The 21925-nt window shown below is 37.6% G+C and overlaps 2 protein-coding genes across 4 annotated transcripts in view; both read left to right on the forward strand.

Moving 5' to 3' along the window:
- Positions 1–16041, forward strand: part of LOC139690803 (glycogen debranching enzyme) — a 54239-nt gene extending 38198 nt beyond the window's left edge. For all 3 annotated transcript variants that reach the window (XM_071588379.1, XM_071588380.1, XM_071588381.1), the window contains exons 18-27: positions 273–362; positions 1796–1973; positions 2876–3199; positions 4312–4549; positions 5269–5416; positions 7383–7601; positions 7828–8042; positions 10533–10718; positions 14144–14398; positions 15935–16041. In XM_071588379.1, the coding sequence (XP_071444480.1) occupies positions 273–362; positions 1796–1973; positions 2876–3199; positions 4312–4549; positions 5269–5416; positions 7383–7601; positions 7828–8042; positions 10533–10718; positions 14144–14398; positions 15935–16006 (1925 nt within the window). In that variant the 3' untranslated portion in view covers positions 16007–16041. The remainder of the gene's footprint in view (positions 1–272; positions 363–1795; positions 1974–2875; positions 3200–4311; positions 4550–5268; positions 5417–7382; positions 7602–7827; positions 8043–10532; positions 10719–14143; positions 14399–15934) is intronic.
- On the forward strand, positions 16015–21586 carry LOC139690804 (uncharacterized). Its single transcript, XM_071588382.1, has 2 exons — positions 16015–16458; positions 18251–21586. The coding sequence occupies exons 1-2, from the start codon at positions 16136–16138 to the stop codon at positions 18942–18944; spliced, it is 1017 nt and encodes a 338-aa protein (XP_071444483.1). The 5' UTR covers positions 16015–16135; the 3' UTR covers positions 18945–21586.
- The last annotated feature ends 339 nt before the right edge of the window (positions 21587–21925 follow it).

Consider the following 21925-nt stretch of genomic DNA (forward strand, 5'->3'; position numbering starts at 1 on the left):
GAAACAGTATTCACAATTAACTGTCACATTACATGAAGAAGTAAAAAGTAATTATTCATCATGTGTATTCATGTTGTGTATTGACATTTTGTATTTCCTATATTGGCTTTTGAACTACTCATGTGTCAAGGTTCTTGGTGATCAACTTTCAAATGGCCATGGTTCTGAGATATTGTGGTTGGTCTTTGGGCCTCACCCATTTTCATGAGTGGGTATATCCAACACATCCAGACTTCCTGTCTCTGAGTTTTTGATTGCCTCCTTTTTTTCAGGATTCATCTCTCTCCTGAGTGTAATTCGACCCCAGAATGATCTTGGCCATCCTATGTGTGGGAACATGAGGGATGGCAACTGGATGATAGGTGAGCAGAGGCACCCTCTTTCTGCAGCTAAAGCCTGCTTATCACATCCTAGCATCATTCTTGGCCATAACACACTCACTCTCTCTCTCTTCAGCAGAAATGTCATTGCCCATTGTTCATTATTCAGTTCATTTATTGAAGAGTTATGAGCAGCAATGTGGTAAATCTGCCAAACTTTTAATTTTATGAAATGAAACCTATGGCCAAAAATACAAGGTTTTATAAAATATTAAGCTTGGTGCAATGTTAGTTTTTTAGGTGCATTTAGACTTTCCAAGTCACAATTAAGTGTTTGAATCAGATTTAGCAGAGTGATGACTTTGTATTAATAATTTATTGTTTTTGACATATTTGAAGGTTTTCTAATGATACATCCATAGTCATTTTTGTTTGTAATGCACCATAATAAGTGTGACAACAAAAAATTCTAATGATAGATGAATCAAACGAGATACACATATACTACCAAACTTTTCACTTTGTTACTTTGTGAATTAAAAAAAATAATTTAATGAAAGCAGTTTCACTTGACCCAGATTTCAACTTGTGTGTGATTATTACTCTTTTTCTATGAATATAGTAGGGGAAGGGATGTGAGGGGAGGGGGAATTATGTATATTGGTGCTCAAAATAAAACCACTCAAAAATATAAATACCCACAAAAAGTGCAGGTAATGTATCAGTTTTCACTTGATTTCAAAGTTAAATAGATGTTTTGGAGAATAGGTCTTAATTCTATTTTTTTGACTCACTCTGTTCAAATACACTATATTAATTCTCCCACTTCCCCACCGCCCTGAGGCCCATTGACCCCATTTTCAACTCTCCCCCCCTTTCCTACCCAGCTATTCTTCTTGCCTGAACCCATCCCCCTTTCCATTGTCCCCCACCCATCTACCCCCCCATACTCTTGGAACCAACCCCTTCCCAGTTTTCTTCCTTGCACCCTATCTTTCTTTGCATTCCACATATACAAATATCCATGCCCTGTAGCAAAATTGTACCTAAAGATGCCTCCTATGTGATGAAACCTGTCATATCACATTACAGTTTTTTTGTGAAAACTACAAAGTTTTTCGCTTTTCCTGAAAATGTGATCTCACAAGGTTGAGCCTGAGACCATTAACTTGGGACAAGCTTTCTTCATCCATATAAAAAGTTATTAATTATTATTTAATGATATTATTCCTCTTGCATTTAAAAATATTATAAAAATATTAATATTCATAAACCAAATAAAAATTTGATTTCGTAGGGATGGAAAATAAGATCTAATTTTCTGCCGAGGTTTTTATGCAGGCAGGAAGTGCCAAGTGTTCAGAAGAACTCTCTGTTTAGGCTTTGCCACATAATAATGTTAGCAGCTCTTAATGCCAACTCATTAATCTGTCTCTCATTCCATTTGCTTTGGCCCAACGTTTGAATGAAAAAAGACTATGTGTGGCAGCGCCTAGAGAAGGACGAGGGCACCAAGGAGCTGGCCCAGTGGCTGAAGGAGGCTGTCGTGCCCCTCAAGGACATCCCCCGCTACCTCGTCCCTTGCTATTTTGATGCCCTTCTTACATTTGTCTATAGGTGCCTCCTCAAAAGGTCATGGTCGCTTATGTCAAGGTGAGGAAATAAGGAATAAGAGCTATCTACCTCCCTGAGAATACCATGGGGGTCTGTTTCTCTCTCTGACCTCAACATTCCCTTTGCATTTTCATTATTAAATCTTATATTACATTCCCCTCCCATAATTTATTTCATAACTTCCTTTATAGCTTGTAATTCTTCTTTGCTTATGCTATATTACATGTATCCCTTGACTTTTTCCCCTGTAACTTTTGCTTAAGGTGATTTATTCTCCTGTTTATTCTGGGTTAGTTGCTGTGGTAATCCCAATAATAATAATGCTGTAATAATCCCAATTGTTTGGTCATCATAAAATCTGACACTGGTAACATTTCATTCTTAAACCTTTTCATTTCCATCTTCAGGTCCTCTAGTTTGTCCCCTTTGAGAAATGATCTGACATTTTATGTTGCTATTTTCCATTCATCCATTGTTCATTTCTTTCCCATCATATGTTCTCTTTAGCAGCTCCTGCCTTGCGATCTGAATGAGGGGCTCTTTACTTCCAGATAAATATTTTACCAAAGAGTCTTCCAAAGTAGTTGATTGATCTCATGAATGTGGTCAATGAATGGGAGATGTTGTGAGGTTTGGGGAAAGTTTTTGATGGATAAATGAAGAATAATTCATTCTGAGATCTACAGAGCTCTCAAAAACCAAAATTATCACAATAGCAGACATTACATTCCATATAATGTATTTAACCCATTATTAAAACAATTAATAGGTTAAAATTTGCTTTTTGAGTGGTGCTCACTGATTATGGTGAGTGCCATTGGAAGTTATCTTTTTGGTGCCTTATTGCTGTGGACCCTTCAATGCTTACTGCATTGTGAAGATTTGAAAATAATTTGTTTTTGCAGTATCATCAGCTCTTTCATGGCTTTCTTACTTTCCAGATTTGTACAGGATGGCTCGACATTTGTCCGTGGACTGGGAATGGGTTCGGTGCAGTGCTGTGGACTTGTGAAGTCAGCCCCTCTGCCCCCGCTCTCCCCACGGATCTTTCCCCCACTTCCCCCCAAGCGCAAGGTAACACGTAAAGTTCCAAGTGAGGCAGAGGCTGAGAGGAAGGAGGAAGAGGAGGTGGAGGAGCAGGCATGTGCAACACTCTCCGCAGGCCTTCCCCACTTCTCGACGGGATACATGCGCAACTGGGGACGCGATACATTTATCTCGCTGAGGGGCTTGCTGCTGCTAACAGGACGTCACGAGGATGCCAGGTGTGGTGCCTCTCATACTCACTTTTGTTTTCCTACTGTTGCACTTTGAACTAACGAAACATTGGACAGAAGGTTTGGCCATTCACATTCTCTTGCACTCGGAATTACTTCATATCCATTTTGTCAGTCTCCAATCTTTCAGCTTCATCACAGTTTTTCAGTGAACTTAAAACTCCTGCACCATAAATTATAAATTATATTTATTTATCTATGCAAGAGAATTTTCTTCATTGATGCCGCAATTTTATTTTGTGAAAGATATTGTTCAGTAGATTATTTCTATATTGATTTTTACTCAAGCAACTCCCTTACAAGAACATATTTTCATGGTAAATAATATGCTGGGTATCTTCATCATGTCTGCTTCAAATTCTAACTGTTTCCAAATATTCTGAAGCCATTGGTTGCCTCCTCTAAAAATATTATGGCAACTTATATTTATCAACACTGTTTGCCATGTTTCTTGGCTAAGGTGAGGATGTCTCATTTAATGATCTTTCGCTAGTCAGATTTTCAGATTTATTATTTGATGCCTTTAAATTACTTTATATGTAATTACTACTCATAAGCATTATCCTCAATATAGTAATTAACTCAAAGTTGGCTTCAATAGTTAAGGGTTTGGGCTCACTCTGAGCTGAGCCCTAAGGCATGGAGTTCACTCATTTAGTTGTTCATTCATTCTTCAGCCAATATTCTTCCTTGAGCCATCATTTAGTTTCCCATGCAGTTCAATTAACCAGGAAATCACTTAGGTTGTGGTTGTCAATGTGTATCCCCTGAGTTGTGACTAGGGACCCCCCAGTCAGTAGCTGAAAGCTTCACTCACTAGGTTATCCTGCCAATCATAATTACTGCTAATTAAAAGTAAATTTTACGGTCACTTGCTGCCTCTTTAGGTCTTTTGAGTGAAAATCAATGCCATGTACATGCTTAGATTAGAGGAGATTTGCTCTCACACCTCTTCATACGATGTTATAAAAAAAAATGTCATATTATGAGTCCTCGGTAACTGGCAGAACTTTCGTCAATTCTTGATTATCTATTTTAAATATTTTTTTAAGATGGCAGCTCAGATCTTTTGACCATTTCCTCCTCTCCCCTTGGCATAGGTATCACATTCTTGGGTATGCCAGTTGCCTGAGGCATGGACTGATACCAAATCTGCTGGATAAGGGAACTCATGCCCGTTTCAACTGCCGTGATGCTGTCTGGTGGTGGCTGTATGCAATCCGCAATTATGTGGAGGATGTCCCGAGTGGGGAGACAATCTTGCAGGATGTTGTGTCAAGGATATTCCCGACAGATGACTCTCCACCCATTGCAGACCCAGATTCTAGCAGTGCCAAGGTGAAGAGGGACGGCAAAGGCTTTAGCGCTGCAGCTTACTTGGGTTTCCCTTTAAGTGGAGTGATGCATGCGTCATGAAGGCTGAAGGCTAACTTTTGAGAAAGAGTACCTATTGGCTAGCACCTTGCACAGTCAGTAGTCAGTATGCCTGGCAGAGAGCCAAGATGCTGTGTTAATATGTAATTGTTTAGAGCCAATACTGAATTGATCACTCATAATAATGCCTACTTTTTGAGTGCTTTCAAGATTGTGTATTTCTCAGTTTTATCTCTAAGTTTAATTTTATATTTCCTGCTATGAGTTTGAAGTTATTTTCAGTACTCTTTTAGTTGTTAATTATGAAATGCTACGAAGAATAATTATTTTTTTATTCACTACTACCTTAAGGGATAATTGCATCAAATGACATTCAATTCTCTATACACATATAATCAAAACTCTGTGTGCCTATCTCCTGATAATCAATTACCATTTGATAGTATACTCTCTTTATAATAAAATATCGATCCTCTGTTCTTGTATATGAGTGCATCATTCCTTGGGAACATTGGCCCTTGGATTATTGCAGTGTATTTTGATTTTTTAAGTGTAAACCAGTCAATGTAGGTGTAGCTCTCTCAGGGTCAGAAGATCTTAAAACATGTTTAATCAAACTCTAGTATTATGGCAACAAGAGAAGAGTCCCCACTGATGGCCATCTCTCATTTGGCTTATTGTAGGAAATGCCCCTGTGTGAAGTGATGCAGGAGGCCCTGAATGTCCACTTCCAAGGGCTCAAGTTCCGGGAGCGTGGGGCAGGCCGGACAATAGACGCCCACATGTCCGACCTTGGGTTCAACATTGAAATTGGTGTCAACCTGGAAACAGGTGAGGTTTTATACTTCTGCTATTATAATTCTTGGTCCTGCAAGATTGCTATCAATGTGGCAGTGTTCTTATTGAATTATGAATTATTTGGTCTTGTGTCAGTTGGTGGCAACAATAGGGTTTGGTGGGCAAATGGGAATTTGTTTGTATATTTATTATTATCATAAAATTATCATTTATATTATTTATTTTGTGATTTTTTAATAGGCAGTACTTTGTTATAATAGAAATCAGCAGCATTAAATCATTGTTAAGTGTAGATTTAGAAGCAGTGTCATCAATATGCTCTGTTTTCTAGGAGTGGATGCAGATTTTGATGGCATTATTGTGCACATGTAGTGGATGTACACATTATAAAATTCAAAAGAATAGAAAGGGAAGAAGTGTGGGACAAGGAATGTTGAAACTTTAAAGTGGGTAAAAATGGAGGGATCCCAGGACTCTATTCAAATATTTTTAGATGAGGATAAGGGAAGGGAACAGTAGAAGAAATATGGGAATATCTTTAAAAAATGCAATAGTTAAATCAAAATGAAACAACAAGGACCATAAATAGGAGAGAAGCCATGGATTACAATAGAGATGGCTTGGAAGAGAAGGATATGGAAGATTGTAAATGCAGAATTAGGAAGAAGAAAGTACAATCCCTTGTATAATAAACTATGGTGAGAAATTAAAAGGGTGAAATAAATCTTGTGGAAAGGACAATATAAGAATATGGGGAATTAACAGATCAAGGGTGAAATGAGGGTGCTGCACAGGAATGTGAGTTCAATGGGGAAGTTCAGGCACAATATCAGAAATACCACAGGGAAGCTATTAATTCAGGAGGGATGGAAAGGATACATAGAAGAATTGTAGGGAAAAAATGTTTGGTCAGCAAGTTTTGACAAAAAGAATAAGAAAGTAGATGAGGTTAGCTTAGGTATAAGAGTACACAATAGCAAAACTGAAAATGCATTAAAAGGAAATGAAAATAAATAAGGCTATGAGAATAGATAGCATCCCTCAAGAACTACTAAATTTTTTTGGAAAAAATGGAAGGAATAATTGCTATAGTTTAACCCTGTACTTTTGTGAGAAATGAAATTGGCAGTAGCATGTCATTTTATTCTCTTGCCCAATATATCCAATTAGTACAAGTCTCTTCATTCTGCAAAAGTGAGAAATTTGAATTGTAATTGTTTGGGCACCCAGTCATACAGGGGTATCAGGGGACAAAAAAGTATATTTATAGCTAAGAGAGACCAAAGATAAACAATTTTCTACCCAGTGGCCAGTGGGTGATGTGAAATGTATGTTTATTAATACTGCACTAAACCAGTGGAGAGCTGAATGATGAACTTCCTCAGGAAATAAGGTCTGCAAGATGAAATGGAAAATTTATCCCTGGCTTTAATCAGAGAAGAGCATTCAGGAAGAGGTAGTCATGATCATTCAACCTAGGATGGGCCACTTAACCGGGATCCAAGGACAATTTTGATGCTATGAATGCAGCTCCTCAATAAAAGCACCGGACATGCTAGCTGAATATGGAAAATTCTGGGCTCTGTGTAATTGGTCATCAATTTGGAGTCACTAAACTACTCTATTAGGAGGAAATATGAAAGATAATGGAAAGGTTGAGAATCACTGCCCTAGGTGGTGGAGAAAAAACCCACCATGGCAGGAACTGAATCTCTCTCTCTGGGTTAGCAGGCAAGGGCGTTGCTCTGCCGCCACCAGGGCTACCAAGTAAGGTCTGAGGTTTTTAAAGAGGGCTGTCTAAATTATTTGATGGTTATTTGCAAATACCTTCAATACCTATGTGCATTAGTTAATCCATTTCATTCATAATCCACCCTAGAGTGGTCATTATTAGCTACTTTAAATTAATTTTACTTCTATGTATAGGTTGTGTGATAGGTTGGTAAATGATCTTCACTGTGAGGGTACCCATTAAACCTAGTCCTACCAACCTTTGCAGGGTTTGTGTATGGTGGCAATGAGCATAATTGTGGCACGTGGATGGACAAGATGGGTTCAAGCGAAAAGGCTGGCAATCGTGGAAAGCCAGCCACTCCTCGTGATGGCAGTGCCATTGAACTTGTGGGGCTCAGTGCTGCAGTTGTGCAATGGCTGTCAGGGATGAACAAGCGAGGTCTCTATCCACACAATGGTGTCCAGAGGACAGATGATTGTGATGGTGAGTGGTGCATTTATTTCATGATTCAAGCTCTCCTTTCTGAGTTGTGTCAATAGGGATTAATCTGCGATCCAATTATGGAACTGAGAGTTGATTTCGCTTTAATGTGTACAATAATCTACATGCTCTATTTTCTCATCCATTATGTCATTGTTCATTATATATTAGGTTCTGCTTTAGTAATTTAAACCTGGTATAAAAAATATTGTTTAATTGTTGCTTTAAGGTGTTAGAACGTTTTGGACATTTGAAGACTGGGCGTCAAAGATTAGAGACAATTTTGAGAAGCATTTCTGGATTGGGAAGAAAGATGAAGAATTTGGTAGCACAATCAACTCCAAGCTGGTGAACCGTCGCTGCATCTATAAAGATTCAGTTGGAGCATCCCAACCATGGGCTGACTATCAACTGCGACCCAATTTCTCTGTTGCCATGGCTGTTGTGAGTGTTGCCGTTTTTCTATTTTATTGTTCAAACTGACTAGTAATTGTTCCCTCAAACAACCATTATATTTGTCATAAAATGCTTCTTTACTCTGGAAATCAAAGAAAAATTGATTATCATGCAAAAATATTTGAATAATGATTTAAATAAAATTGCATACAGCTTGTCTTTTGTTGATGGAAAACATTCCTCTAGATCATAAAAACAATTCTGATTACGAACGATCTTAATCTAGATTTTAACATCTGACTCAAGGTGTCATCTTAAATGATGACAACTGGCAAATGATTATAAATTATTATACCAGTATAAAAGGGGCCCTTTTTTGAATAAAGATGTGGAATGATGTATCATGTGCACTTCCTTTCTTTAACTTGTGGTATAATCATGGATACTTTCAATTTTTTTTTAAATAGGCACATGATTTCTTTGACTTACATGCATGATACATGTGCAAACTTGTCAGAGGTAAGATTTCAAGATTTATGAAATGAGGTCTATATGAATGAAACAATTTCAGAAGGTAAAAATCATTCGCCTTGACGGAGATTCAAACCCGGATCCCTCAAGGTCCAGCAGAGTGCTTTAGCCAGTAAAGCTATCGAAGTATCCTCTTAAACTCAGAAATTTTGGGGCTTTAAATGAACAAGATGTGAAAAAATGCCTTACGTACAATGCCACAAGCATTCATAGTGGTGCGTGACACGCCACAGTCCATGAGGTTAAAGCCAACTTTTAAACACTTTTAAACACCTTTGACAAATTCAAAGAAACTGCAGGAGATGCTGCAAAAGTAACTTTAATGATTTTTACACTCTGAAGTTGTTGCATTGAAATGCATATTAGTGGGTGACTCCGTTGAAAATTACTGTCGTGGCACCTCCTGCCATTTCTTGGAATTTGTAAAAACAGCCTGAGTGTTTAAAGTTGGCTTTAACCTCTTGGACTGTGGCATGTCGCGCATGATTACGAATGCCTGTGACATTGTACGTACGGCATTTTTTCCCAACATCTTGTTCATTGAAAGCCCCCCAAATTTCTGAGTTTTAGAGGGTACTATGATTGCTCAACTGGCTAAAACACTCAGCCAAATATCGAGGGATGCAGGTTCAATTCCTGGTCTAGGCGAATGATTTTCACATTCTGAAATTGTTGCATTGAAATGCATATTAGCGGATGACTTCGTCAACAGTTACTGTTGCGGTATGCCCTGCAGTTTCTTGGAGATCTATGTGGTTCTATTTTAGGAATTTGGCCGTGTATCTTATCACTCTTCTTTTCATGATAAAAACTTTGTCAACATCAGAAGCCAAACCCCAAAAGATGATTCCATATCACCCTAGAGATTGAAAATGACTAAAGTACGTTGTATTAAAAAACCTGATCTACAGTCTTTGTTAGGTTTCTTGGGGCGTACAAAATTTTGGAAAGTTTACTGCATAAATGCTGAATATATTCATTCCAGTTTGAATATTTATCAATTATTAATCCCAGAAAGTTGATGCTGTTATCATTTTTTTAGATGATCTTTGATGTAAATATCCATTCAAGGGTTTTTTTTCTGCTTGAATTATGTGCAGTTTTTTTTCATAATGTATTTTAAACTCATTTTGAAGGAACCACACTCCCAATAGAGGGAGCTAGGGAATTACTTGCATTTTACTCCAGCAATGAGTTTTTATTGTTACTGAGTATTGCATTTGTTTCATCTGCTAAAATAATTATTATATCACTCTTTATAAAAATACTAATATGATCGATCATCTGTAACTTTGTCAAAGTTTATGTGGTGTTTAAAATTTTCGTTCCTCTGTGTGTTGTCTGACTTATATTTTTTAAATCCACTATAGTTCAATTCTTATGAAAATAATTTAAATAATAAAGGACTATGTGGGATGAATGAGGCAAGGAAAAGATACTGTGGAGATGAAATGATTTTAAGTGGAAATTTCAGCACTACATTCTTGATGACATTGGCATGTGTACTCCTTATGAGGCCATAAATACTTGGTTGCTACATTAATGCCCACAAAAATGCTAACGCGCTGTTCTCTTAACGGACTCTTTTTTAAAATTAAATCCGTTCTAATAAAATAATTCTCTATACATTTATAATTCTTCAAGTACTCTCTATGGGTATGAAGTATGCTAATACACAGTTCTCATGATATTCCAGTTGATTAGAGCCAAAACTGAATGTTTGATTCGTATTCTCTGATTTATTAGTGAAAAGAAGCCAATGCAAGTTTAAATATGGCCAGGGGGTAGAAAAAAATTAAATTGGAAAGTAAAAAAACGAAGTACTATTGATGTATATTTATATCAAACCATTATTAAGAACATTTTAAGTTGCTAAGAATCATCATGCCATAATTTATTTTCACGTACCACCACCAAAACTTAAAAATATTATTTAGATTCAATCGATATATATCTATGTATTTCTTTTTCTTTCCCCTAACCTCTACCTATTGTTCATCACTTCAGGCTCCTGAGCTGTTTGATGTGTCACATGCATGGAAGGCTCTATTGATCGCTGATGAAGTTCTCCGAGGGCCACTTGGAATGAAGACACTTGACCCGAGTGACTGGGCATATAGGGGCAGTTATGATGGAGCCAATGACTCCGATGATTCATCTGTGGCACATGGATTTAACTATCATCAGGGGCCGGTAATTCTGAACTTCATCAGTTGTTACTTTACAAAAATATCATTTATATTGAAAATTCATTTTTGAGCCTTTCAAACAAAATCTAATTTTTATACTCCACTGTTACTAATATGAACATTAAGGATACTTTGCACCATATTAGGGCTTAGGGATACAGTAGTGATTAGTTTCAAGGTCCATCAAAATCCTACTCTAACCCAGTGGACTACTGCTGATAATAATACAATGATTCTGTTTGTCTTTCTTTCATAGAAAATTTACATTTAATTGGAAAAGTGAATTTTTGTATATTTTATATGCTGGGACAAAGAAAAAAATTCATTGAGGGATCACCGGGCACATTACCTAAAAAAGTGTCATTAATTGATTAAATTGAAGTAGAGATGATTATCAGAAGGAGTTCTATGTCTCCAGCTACATGAATGTCAAAGTTTGTGGATGTGAAGAGTATTTCCTGTGAGATTCTCAGCAGTGCTTTCAGCAAAACTTTTTCCTTCCCTGTCCTTCTCAAAAGTTGTGATTTCCCCCTTTTATGTAACCTTAATAATTCTTATGTCATTCCAAAATGTTTTCCAGCTCAATTTTCTTTGCTAAGACTGGAGTCTGCTGAAACTTCTACATTAATTGCAAGTTCCCCATAAGATGTTTAGCTTCTATTACCCTTTCATGTCGAATTCACATCAAGTAACTCTTCTTCTGTTTCACTGTTTATGTAATAATGTTCACTATTTGTATTTCTGACCACTGTGTTGCATTGGTTGCAAATAGAAAAATCGTCATCAAAAACTTCCTAAGTGTTCATCACCTGTGCTACTTCCAATCATTTCCTGCAGTTTTTTGATCTTGTAATGATTCTGGAAAAGTGTATTTCACGTTAGTATCTATGCATTGGTGGGCATAAGAATTTCAACTGGGATGATGTTATTTCACTAGTCTCTTAGTTCAGCATAAATCCTGCCTTTGTAAAACCCAATTCCAATGGCATTCAGCACTAATATTTTATTGGAAATACCTCAAATTGCATCATCAATATCTACAGCCATGAGTAAACATTGATCAGTTGCTTTTGACATAGTGATTCATATAAGAACCCTAGGCTGTAACCTTTGGCCTAGAGCATTACACCAATCGTTGTTTCATGGTTCTACCATCTCTTACTCCTATCTATTGTCTTTATGCTCCCTAATCTGTTGATTGATTAACATTAATTTTTTTTTGCTTTTAGCCAGGCAAACTCCACATTTTTGGATTGCATGTTGCATTTTCAAGGAAAAGGTTAACTTTCCTTCCTATTTTCTTCATGTGTGCCTTAAAGCTTTTCAGCTACTCCTGTATGATGCACCCTGTATTCCATGCTTATCTTTTGTGTTTCAAATTGACTGGCATTTTTTCAGTCCCTGCATTTTTTAAAATCAATGTGACCAAACAGATTTTTCAATGGCCATACTATGTAATTCTTCTTTCATATTGCTGAAAGAAATTGACATGATCTTTATGCATAAAAACATTGCATTAACACATATTTACAATTACACTATCCAAAACAATATTTATTTTTTCCCTTAATCAAAATTTTTAATGAGCACAAAATGTTTTGAATTATACCTCTCAGAAAGAGCCATGTTTCATTGACATTATGTATGCTGGGTAATTGCTTAGTAATCATTGTAATTGCTTGTTAATCTTGAATTTTCTTTGGAAAATGATGTTACACCTATAACGATTGCCATATAAATATCATTCAACTTTCAGGACACACTATTGAACAAAATATTCTAACTTTGAAACTATCTAAACCAGCCAAGGTCTCAAAATTGCGATTTTCAAATGAAACTGTGATATCATTGGTTATTTCTTGCACCATTGGACCAGATAAAGAAATTGGTCCTTAAGACCAGAAATGATAGAAATTGGATAATGTTTACAGAAACTACTCTCAAATTAATTTATACAATTTCTCACATTTCCTGGAAGGAGTTTTTCTTTTGGAATGCAAATTTTGACTTTTAAAAATATTTAAGGGGGAAGGATTCAAATTTTTGTATGCATAATTTGTTTGAACTACTTAGAAATAATGCACTAATTTTCACAAGCATATTTTCAAATTCATTCTTTATTTTATCCTCTTAATGATTCATACACTTGCATCTTGATACATCTCTTGTATCTTATTCTTTAAAAGTTTTTCTTATTCAAAACACTCAATCCAGCTATTTTTTCAGCTTTAAGATGTTACTTGACCTTACAGCACATCTATCATGCTAAACAAGTACAAGGACAAAAATCTTTTACTATAATCTTAGCAGGAAAGTATTGTGGCAAGTACAAGAATAAGCCAATCAGCCAACGTAACCTGAGCATCATGAAAAACCTAATTTTTTAATTGGGATGATAAAAAAGCTACCCTTTTTTGTTATTTAAGAACAATATGAGTCAAAATCGCTGAATAGCTTGCATGGGGCAATACTGAAAACCTGAAGATTGCATCCTTGACTGAAACTAAATAATTACAAATCATGTGAGTTTTAAACTGACATGGAAGAAATGATTTCAGCCTTGTATTGTATTTGTAGGCAAGACTGTAATGAGAATTTAAGGGAAATTGATTGCAGAGCACTGATTTAAGGAATCTCTTTTCCATCTCACATTTTGCATGAAAACAGCATTAGGAAACACCACATGAAACAATTCCAACTTTTTGAAAATAAAATTGTGCAGAACGCTGGTAATCATAAATTTAACTAATTTTTGATTGCTGATTCCTGGACACCTCTGATCTCATGATAGCTTGCAGTGTAAAATGTACATGTTATGGAAAATGAGTGCATAAAATTGAATATCATGCTGCTATTGCATTAGGGCTTATCCCTTCTTATTTTGTGTTGGAAAACTACACATTTTGGCTCATGAGACACACCAGAGGGGAGAAACCCATTTGGGGACATCCAGGGGATCTCCTCATTGAAAAGTGAAAGTTGATTAAGAGGACCACTGTAGAGTTTCCAATTTTTATAAATTTAGAGTTTGTTTTTTCATATTAGTAGAATTAATAACAATGATGTAATGCGTCTCAAAATCAAATGCATATTTTTCCCAGATGTGATAGGTTTTCATTAAGTACAGGTCCTGCTCAAGACAAGTTTCTCTGTACATATAAACATTTCCCACCAGAGTGGGAAATGATCCTCCCTCTTGCTCTTTCAAGAAGATTTTGGTTTACCCTCCTCCCTGATTGGTTTGCATCTTCCAAAAATATTTTGCCAATGATTGATTTGCTCATTTTGCACAGCTGGCTGGATTTTGTTGTAGCTCCTCAGCTACATTCATTCTCTGCTTGCCCCTGCACGTAAAGGGGGGATGAGGTCAGGAGTGCATGTTCCTGTTCCCTCTGATGCACATGCTTGTATTCTCATTTGTGATGGCAGGAGTGGCTGTGGCCGATGGGTTTCTTCCTCCGCGCACGACTCACCTTTGCGCAAAAGTCAGGGCTGTTGGAGGAGGGAACGGGAGACTTGCGGCTGCAGAAGACTGCTGCTGCCATTAGATCCCTCCTTGCTGCACACTTCTCAGAGGTCCAGTCGTCTCCATGGCGAGGACTTCCAGAACTCACCAACAAGGATGGAGGCTACTGTGGTGGAAGCTGTCGAACCCAAGCTTGGAGCAATGCATGCACCCTGGAGGTGGGTTGGGGCATATATATTTTTATTTTGGCATGGGGGTTACCACCTCCCCATGAATCTCCTCATTTATATATGATGATGATGATCAGCAGCTGGCTGGCGACACCTTTGTCGTATATTTTAATTTTTCCCGTGAACCTTGTGAGGATGGTCCTTGGCTACTAAATTCCAAGGTATAAAAAAAAATGGAAATCTAGTTTTGGTGATAAGTGAATGAAAAATTAATTAAATTTTAGTTTGATTCTTCAGTTCATATAATTTTGGGTGAAAATGGTCTACATTATTTATGATCTATATTTAATTGGGATTTTCTATATTATGTATGGTATTATGGTAATCTAGTAGGTAGAGTAGTTGGCTCATGACTGGAGAGTCTCAGGTCGGTGAATAAAAAACCAGCTGGTACCAACGGCTATAATCCAAGCAGTATGATTTTCTTGATTAGAAACTGTATGGCAGGGTGCATGTTGAGTTTGTGTTTTTTTGTCATGGAACAAAAGCATTTTGTATCATTGTATTTCATGTAAACATGCAAGTACTTAAATGAAGTGAATGTACTCTGGTTTCAATAATGAAACAATGGCATATGGTAACCCATGTGCAATGATACAAAACCGTTAGCTGTGAATCCATTCTCTGTATTTCAAGGCCAACTTCCATGACACATTAGCCTCTGCCATGCATACAAAGGCAGAGTGATTATCATTTTCCAATGTTAATTGAGAATTTAAAAGAAATATTTTGGTGGCAATGGTGCATTAACATGATGATAATTTTCGAGGATAGTATGTCGATCACTTAAGGTACATCACAAAATAATGACCATGCTCTATCACTCACATCATCATATCGACTTGTCCATCTTAAAAGTTTCAGTTTTCTAGATTGAAGACAATTATTGGCCCACAAGGTAGAAAATACCTTAAGCTATCCATACCAGCTTGATCACTGTGAAACAATATTGCCAAGGTGTCAACACACAATCATATTGCCGAGTCTTTGGCATCAACCTAAGCTCTTGACTGCTAAGTATAAAGATAAGAAATTATCATGTTTTGTTCAATTTTATTCCATCAGCGATGAGCCTAACACAGTTATATTTCATGACAAGTATTTTTGTGTCGTGAAACAAAAATGCTTTTGTGCATTCCAGCATTCCTTAAGTGATGGAGTGAAAGAAATCGTGCATCATATCCCAAATATGTGAATTTCTCATGCTGTACCTTTTAATGGAAGCTGAGCTCTGTCCTCACATACTTATCCATTAGATTTACCATTTTGCAGTTTTGTACGCTTATTATTTTTTGGTTATGAATGATACAGATTTTTTTTACTCAAATATTTTCTGACCATCATTCCATCTGATTACCTTTTTTCCATCTTTATTAAAAATTGGATTGGAATTGTGTTCCAAGTTCTAAACGAAGCATCCAATTAGTGTCTCTTTGGAAAACAGTCCTTTACTACATATAAGATTTCTGGATTGGGAGGAAATAAACTCTGGGGACTCAATGGGATCTCCCTCCTCCCCCAAAGGTTTTGTACGACCTGAAGAGTATGGAGAGCTGCCGCCACATCATGCTGCCATCTCCCCCCAGCCACAACTGACCCCTCCCCCTCCTCCCCCTGCCAACATACCCCCGCTCCCCTCACCTCACCACCATCGAGCAAGCACCGTGCTGCATACCACGGCAACTCGTGTACAGCAACGTGTATGTGCTCAAGGGTACGAGACCCATGGTGGGTGCCTTTGGGGGGCCCATCCTGAGGGGTCCACACACTGTGGGGCCCTTCTTTGTTGATCCAGGGCGGAGGGGGAGCCTTTCCACCACCAGCGGCGGCAACTCCCCTACCCCTCAGCAGTTGAGTGGCAAGCAAGGCACCATCTTGCTTTCATCAAGCCAGAGGGCACAGGTGGCAGGAGGGGGAGGATGTGGGTTTCCAGGCACCATAACCTTTTGGAAGGAGCGCCAGAGAGGAGGCTTGAGTAGCACCAGCCGGCCGATGGGGAGGGGGAGCCACCAACGGAGGAATAATGAAGAGTTGCTGCATTATAACAGGTATGGTGCTCCCATCAAACAGATTAAGGATATGTGCAAGGGTCCGTTTTCATGTATGTTTGGTGCAAACGATTTGGCCAACACAAAATTGTGTTCCTGCATGAGACCAGTAGGCAGATAAATGACATGAATATCTCTGAATGTCATCCAAGGAAATTTTTGCATGTTCTGCATGCCATTGTTTAATTTTAAAGGAAACAATCACCCTCATCCATGGTTGAATAATATGGTGGTATACTTACTTTGCGCATAACAAACTGGTATAAAATGAAAGTATTTGGGAAGTATATGCAACTTTGCCCTGTTCACACCACCCCTCTTTCAAAAAGAATCTTATGGTAAATATTCCTAATTTTGATTTGAAATCTGATAAGCATTGATTAATGAATCTTATCAAATATTAGACAAGTATGAGGTGTGCCCCTAATTCATGCCTAGGTATTTTTATTCTTCTGTGCAATGCTTGTCCTAATTAACCTTCCAATGAGAGCACTACATTATGATTGAATGAATTGAGGTAACAGTGCTTGCTTCACATGAAAAAAGGCTTAAATATTTTGTGTACAGATATTTTTATTTTATGTTCCAATGGATTTATTTTGTTTGCTTCTATTGGGGTACGTGCACATTTGTGATTTTTGTTGCTAAATGTTTCATTTTTTCTCCTGCCATCTCTTGATGGATGAGGATGATAAATTTTAAATACAACTGAAATGATAATATGCTCACTAGTGTTGGTATTATTTTATAGGTGTACCTTTTGAGTGCAAGAGTGAGTAAATGTTTTTTTTCATATCATTGGTTTCATCTTCAAGGAAATCCATGTTCCTCTTAGGTAAGGTCTGCCTTTGATGATTTCTCATTAAAAGAGAATTTCTGATCGGGATGATGTAATAACTGAGTATTCACCTTATATACTTCCAGCACACATCACCATATTATGCTATGCATTTAGTATGCAAATGAAACTGCTATTCCGTATCAATACTGATATTAAAGGAAATAACTATTTCTACAAGACCAATATATGTCGGAACATAAACTTGGTAGGGAGTGTGGAATGCTGTGAAAAACTATGACTATTCCCTTAAAAGCATAGAGAATTTCTTGATGGCTGATTGGTTCCCTTCTACCAATTTTGTTTTTGTTTGCATGTAAAATTAAACATTTGTTAACTCCCGATGAACCACCTACTATAGAAAATGAATAATTTTCCATGACCGATAGAATCCAATACCACCCCAGATGTATGCCTAAAACATTCCTAAATGACAGCATTGTTTTTTTAATCTTTTTATGCACTATGTTTATGAATGAGAGTACTTAGCTAAGGAGGTTCGGAGTTGATGTCTTCATGTGGTCACCTGACTCCATGTCTCACTGCTGAAGTCTTTTACATAAATGCTACTTCTATTGCTTGACTAAAAATGATGGTAACCGTTGAGATTTCTTAAAAAAACGCTCATAAATATGACTAGCTTATATTTGTTGGGAACATATGACACTGGAGTGGCTTATATGGAAAATGTTATTTTTACAACTTTTTCCACCATCACCTGCACTTAATTATTTCTATACCAGTCTTATGTCTAAGGTGTTGAACAGTTTTAATCAGCATATACAATTAATAGCTGAGCAATAGCCTGGTCCAGGTTCAATCCAAAATGTGGCCATTCATTCAACCTCTTAAAGAAAGTTGCCAAAGACTAAAAATTATAGAAAAAAGTGAAAGGTGTGTGTGTTTAATAAATATGTTGATTTCAATGTCTGGTAATGCTTGCTGCTGATGAAGGACGGGTGCTGGACTGAGCTGTCGCTTGTGGCACCACTGGCAGCGCCAGCAAGAGCCCCGCTATGGCCCCAAAGAGCACGAGACTCACCTTGACCTGGTGCACCCAGAGGACGGGGAGGGGTCAACGGTTCTGCATTTGGCACCACTGGAGGGCGAACAACCCCTTGCATCGTGTTTCCGCAAGGCTTCTCCTGAGGAGGCAGCCGAGGACTTGGATGCGAGGGGGGAGCCACGGTACAAGTACGAGGGGTGGGGAATGGGTGGGGAGGGTGGACGACAGCAGCAGTTGCGGATCATTGCAGCCAGCTTGCGCATCGTTTACAGGGAGGATGATGATGGTGCGGGGAGTATTCGTAATCCAAGGAGAGGGAGCAGTCGTTTATGGGGTGAGGAGGCATTGCTGCTACGCCAAGATGATGAGGATTCCGCCGTGCCATTCCATACCCTGTCGGCTGAATCGGTCTCGCGGGAATTCGCTCACTTGGCTCCATTGGTGCGATCGACGCTTGAATGCGTGAGTGTGGTGCCCCCCCACAGCCTTCCCCTGCTGCCACCACCACGGCAACACACCCCCCTTGTGGTTGATGACAACCCAAAGCGCAGTGCCAGTCGTCTGGCTTCCGCCTTCCTCCTCTCTGCCGTCGGATTCTTCCTCCTGCTCATCACTACCTTCTACATTGCCTACTTCCTGTGAGGTTGGTGAAATATTGAGGGCATCACCTTGTTGATTGGAACACTCAGGCCCTCAGACAGACACTCCCATTCATTTTCTGTACATCCCTCTTTTTCTCTGCATGTATCATGGCGAGAATCAGGGCCCATATCAAAAATGAGTTGGTTTTGCAGTCACGACTCAATTTCATTATTTTGAGGCTCCATAGAATATTTTGTTTACTCTGCTGCAAGGGGTAGTCCTCCCACCTGCGGTGCAATATCCTCTTATTTTGTAAATTCATCTCAGTATTAGCCTCAAGTTAACGAAATATGATGACAGGAGCCCTGTATGCCTGCGAAACATTAATACCTCTGAATACCTTAAATGGCTGATCCCATAATATTTAATCTCTAAGCGAGTTAGCTCCAGAAAAGTACATACTGGATAGGATTTACTCTAAAAACTGCAACATGAGACCGCAGGAGCATTTCACTCTCAGATACATCCTTGTTAACTTTAAATGTTTAATGATGCAAAATTAAAGCTCTCAAATGTAATGAATTATTTTGAAAAAAATTGATCCCTTTAATTTCTTGTATTGGTATTTGTAGCTGAATACTGTGGTTCAACTGAATGTCAACTAGATGAAATCCTAGCTCTGGATAATATTGGTTGTATGTTACTTGTTTTAGCATATTTATAAACAAGCTATCCTCTGTTGATGGTTTCCTGAGAATGGACAGCAGATCTAGAAGATTGAAACTGTGGTTTCAAGGGAAAAAATAAAGTCTGCTGGAATTTTTAGCTCTGCAAACCAGAAGCTTGAATGTCAAGAATGAAACAACTGTAACATGGTGTCTGATGTGTTTGGCAACTTGTTGATAGTATTAACTGTATCCTGATGGTATTGTTTAATATCCTTGAGAATGCTGGAGGGGGAACCCTGTTGTTTGCACCCTCAGTACTTGATAAAGATCACACACAAATGATTAAACACAGGAGGGTTTAACTTTATGATTAACCCTCTTGTAAATTAAGGTTAAAATTGCTGTCATTAATTCAAAGAATGTACTTCAGGAACCTTAGAGGCCTTATGAAATTCTTGTGTTAGTGAAATGTTTTCAAAGACTATGAAAAAGCACTTCCTGGGGGTGTCTTTGGGCAGTAGTGACTTGGTGGAATTAGGGAAAAAGTTCCATGTATAGTTAGGAGCTATGTTATATTGTAACACCACGTAATTCCAAGTAATGACCGAGACATATTGGTCTGTATGTAATCATACAGCTGGGCACATAGATATTGGTTGATTTTTGCATGACAAACAGTTTATTGGTAGCTGATTAAATGAGTATGCATCAATTAAGTATGCTGTAGTGAAGGTTGAAGCCAATCTGTTTTATCACCCCAATTTGTGTTTGGAGATAACGGAAGAATTTAAGTGTATACAAAATGCTCCACTACTTGTATATCATTCAAAATCAGTTTGCGTTTAGTTGAATTACTTATTTCAATAAATGCAAACTGGTTATCAATCAAATCAAACAAATAGAATTCAGAATATCTGAGAATACCAGAATTGAATGGGAACTTTACTGTCCTGTAAAAACCTGGATATGTGGGGGGTCTTATGTAAATTTTACTTTTGTGATGATTCTCTTTGCTCTCCCACTGCCTTGTTAGAGCCTAGTATGTACAGATTGTATTACCCACCTTCACTGTTTCCTCTGAACCATGTCAACAGATAAATAATACCCAAAATAGTTATCTGTTTGAAAAGGGTTTACATTGTCACAGGTGAGGAACGTAAACAATATTTTATATTTTAAAAACAATTGCAACTGAAAACCCAGAGAAACTCTGTGCTAATGGCTACAATTAGTCCTTTGCTGATGAAGCAGTGTCAAGGATTAAGGCTTAAAGATCAGATGAGAATTGGTATTTTCAATGTGGTATTTTGATTGGCATGCAGGCAGTATATGAGTGTATTAATGTTTTTCTCCCTTACTATTTGGGAACGGTGAACTTTGCAACATGCAAATAAAGCTAATGTTTTATGAGTGAGTTTCTCCTTTTTCAGAGATCACTTTACATATTTATGTTTATGGTAATCTCAACAAACTTAAATCAACAGAGCTGGGATTCATTGCATTCAGCATGTACGTTGAATCACACAGTCTTTTCATAGCAATGCCTTTTCATAGCAACTCCATTATTACAAAAAAAATCACTCCCCCCTTTTAATGAATGAAAATTTTAAAGAAAGGTCTAAACAAAGTAATAAATAGCCAGTGATAGCCAGAGTATGTATTAGGTGTTGCTTATGGAGTTATTTTCTCATTGAAATGTGTGTTGTGTTATCTGCTAAAGCATGAATATGTACAAAAGCACAAATTTTTTGTAATCCTGTGAACAGTTGAAAAATAACTAAACATTTTGTATATTTATTGATGCGATAGAACTTTTGTCTGTGCTAATTTGCAAGAAGAGTGTGTGCGCATGACAGGTGCCATTTACCCAGTTACATCACAAAGTTGCAGCAACCATAAGTGTTTCATTGGTGTTGAAGGGTTTTCCCTTCTGGTGAATAAGGAATGTTTTATTACTTTAGTCAATAGATTGCACTGAAGAACTTTGTTATTTCAGGGAAATAAATGCTATATAAAGGCTGTTGGTTACAAATATTTGATGGATGTATTTATTTTCTAGAATGTGTACTAATTTTAAGATGTATGTTCAAATGATAAACCACTTGCCTTGTCAGTCTGATCCTCAGTTTTACCCTGGTACATAATCAATAATAGACATAGACTGGATAAAAAGTCTGTCAACTTGTTTTATGTGCCTCATGTCTCATAATTCAGTTATGGGGTCATTTTAAATGAGAGTTGGATACTACTTTCTCCATTACATTGGCAAACAATGTGCGACTCAGTATTCACTTGTGAATTTATTTACACAATAGTGCACATGAACTGCATTTCTATGTAAAATTAACTACTGTTGGAGAACTATGAGCCAGT

The sequence above is a fragment of the Hetaerina americana genome, unplaced genomic scaffold (genome assembly GCF_022747635.1).
Source record: "Hetaerina americana unplaced genomic scaffold, ioHetAmer1.1.p SCAF_3, whole genome shotgun sequence".
Taxonomy (NCBI): domain Eukaryota; kingdom Metazoa; phylum Arthropoda; class Insecta; order Odonata; family Calopterygidae; genus Hetaerina; species Hetaerina americana.

Coding starts and splice junctions, on each gene's coding strand:
- LOC139690804 (XM_071588382.1), top strand. CDS start 16,136: ATGGTGGGTGCCTTTGGGGGGCCCATCCTGAGGGGTCCACACACTGTG. Junction 16,459..18,250: donor GAGTTGCTGCATTATAACAG/GTATGGTGCTCC, acceptor CTGCTGATGAAG/GACGGGTGCTGGACTGAGCT.